This window comes from Penaeus monodon, chromosome 19, assembly GCF_015228065.2.
Source record: "Penaeus monodon isolate SGIC_2016 chromosome 19, NSTDA_Pmon_1, whole genome shotgun sequence".
Classification (NCBI taxonomy): Eukaryota; Metazoa; Arthropoda; class Malacostraca; order Decapoda; family Penaeidae; genus Penaeus; species Penaeus monodon.
Window position 1 is genome coordinate 4,718,801 of NC_051404.1, and position 2,489 is coordinate 4,721,289.

The 2,489-nt window shown below is 35.1% G+C and overlaps 1 protein-coding gene across 4 annotated transcripts in view; it reads left to right on the forward strand.

Annotated features, from left to right (window-relative positions):
- Positions 1 to 2,489, forward strand: part of LOC119585002 (L-2-hydroxyglutarate dehydrogenase, mitochondrial-like) — a 90,150-nt gene that overhangs the window by 7,198 nt on the left and 80,463 nt on the right. For all 4 annotated transcript variants that reach the window (XM_037933611.1, XM_037933614.1, XM_037933612.1 and 1 more), the window contains exons 3-4: positions 1,012 to 1,137; positions 1,263 to 1,420. In XM_037933611.1, coding sequence (XP_037789539.1) covers positions 1,012 to 1,137; positions 1,263 to 1,420 — 284 coding nt within the window. The remainder of the gene's footprint in view (positions 1 to 1,011; positions 1,138 to 1,262; positions 1,421 to 2,489) is intronic.

Sequence of the window (2,489 nt, forward strand, 5' to 3'; positions counted from 1 at the left end):
GGGACAAGGACAAGGAAAGAGTGCTTGGAAACAAGCTTTTTCTGCAGGGGAGAGATGCTGCACAGATTGCACTTCCTTCTAGTGAATTGCAGAAATTCAAAATATTTCCAGAAATCAAATGAAAAGACAATAGTCATAAATAGAGGGTGGAAAATACACTTTGTGGAAAAAAGGCAGTGGAAAAGTTGGACAACACACAAGGAAAAGACAGTCCATAAGAAAAAGTATAAGGGAAAAATCATTGACCCAGAAATTTGGTTCGGTTCATGTTCTTAAGGTTTTATGTTGTATAAAACTTTTAGTGCTCTTTTCCTAATATATGCACAGCAGGTAGTTATAAGATTGTTGTCTTTAGCTGCTTTAGTTCAATAAAAATCATATTGCTAATTATGAATAATGTGATAATTTTTTGTGTTATTTATAGAAATCATGCTTTTTTTGATGCTCAAATATTTAATGTTATCGCAAAATTATTATCGAAAGGTAAAATATGTGAGGGTAGATAAATTTCAGGAAGAGACAGTGTTAAACACTAATTTTGCTTCAAGGAGGAGCAAACATATTTTGGTATTACAATTCATCATTATTGTATATATACACCTGTCATGCTTTCATTGTTTGCTTATATTCCATAGTTTTTATAGAATGATATAGTGCTAACATTTATTTCAAGACTCCAAATTTGTTTTTTCTGTCATTCTCTTTCAAAACAATTTTTGGCCTTTAGATTTTCATCATAACAGAACTCTAGAACATTCAGTGTGTTGGCAGATATAAACTCTGCAGATTTGGGAAGGCTACTGACATGGAAATTCTTTGAAGTTGCTAGTGTTTGCTTCACATTATATTTGTAATCTTTATTCCCAATACAGGCCACAATGGCTAATTAAGGAATAGCCTTACCATTCAGATGAACCAAGATACAATTACTGAACCACATTACAAGTACAGTATCTGGTGTATGTCTTATAGAAATCACACCAGTACGTTACTGAAATTATTATGTTCCAGCTGCACATCAGAGTGGACACAACAGTGGTGTCATACATGCTGGAATCTATTACAAGCCTGGGTCTCTGAAAGCCAAGCTGTGTGTGGAAGGCCTTCATCTAGCCTACAGGTACTTAGAAGAAGAAGGTGAGATATCTGTACTTGTGAATGTTGCCATAAGAGCAACAGATGATGAAATAATGTTCATGTGAAGTAAGCCAGATCAAAAGAGAAAGAATTAGGATTTCTGATTTTTCTTCTTCTTTACTTAGGTATCCCATATAAGAAGTGTGGTAAACTAATTGTGGCTGTGAATAATGAAGAAGTTGGACGATTAATGGACTTGTATGACAGAGCCCTGAAGAACAATGTGCCGGATGTACAGCTTGTAGATGGTGATCAGATTAAGAAGCATGAGCCATACTGCAAGGTTTGTGCAGACTCGCATAGCTATTAATACTGTCTGGGTTTATGGCTGATTGATGAAACAGTGCAAGAACTTTAGTTATTACTGTAGTTTTCTATCATTTTCTTCTTTTTGCAGAATCCAAGTAAAATAGATGATTTTTATTAGAACCATTGGCCTACTGTAGGAATTTTAATGGACACTTCTAAGGGGTTATTTTGAAAAGCAGCACTTTCTTACTTATGGTTTGTCTGATGTTTTTCTGAGTGCTGTCTTTACCTAGCATTGTAATTTTATGTTACTTCTACTGGCAAGACTAACTTAGTGAGTGCTTCATGGTACAGTATGAGCTGCTTCAAAATTAATCTAAAAGATGTAGATATATCTTCAAGTCTGCATGAATATGACAACTCAAGACTGATCTTAGCAATACAGACATGCTATAGAAAGGATTCTCCCTGTAATAATGTACAGTCACAACAAATAATCCTAGGACCTCAACTTTTAGAAGAAAAATAGGGCCAACTTACACTGAAATAAGCAACATGTTTCACAATGCTCTTACTAAGTTAGGAATCAAATCAGTTTCTTTCACTTTCTTGCTCACCCTTGCAATATGTATTTCATGTGTAATTCAATCTACGTATTTTTCATAGTAGGTGTAAAGAGAAATGTAGCAGTAAATTGTAAGCAATATCTGTAGACAGTCAGGGGATTGTCCTTACAGACATGTAAGCTGGCCTTCAGTTAATTACTTGTTATTGATGGCTGCTTCAAAAGCTTTATATTGAGTAGGTTATCATCCTCAGCAATGTGTTCAGGATAACTGCACCATGTCGAAAGGCGTCTCTAGAAACTCCTTTTTTCATTGTTTGAGTCATAGGTTTATCTCATGAACACATGAGGACAATTTGTTTCTTCTTGGTTGGGATATACTACAGTATATCCTTGTACTCATGTTGCAGGGTGTAGCACAACATCAGTGAAAATGCATTGATGAGCATAGAAAACAAAAACAGGACATCTCTCCCTTGCAGGTGTTCCCTCTGGGATAGCTATTCAGGTTAAATTTATGGGAATTTCAGTAAAATTC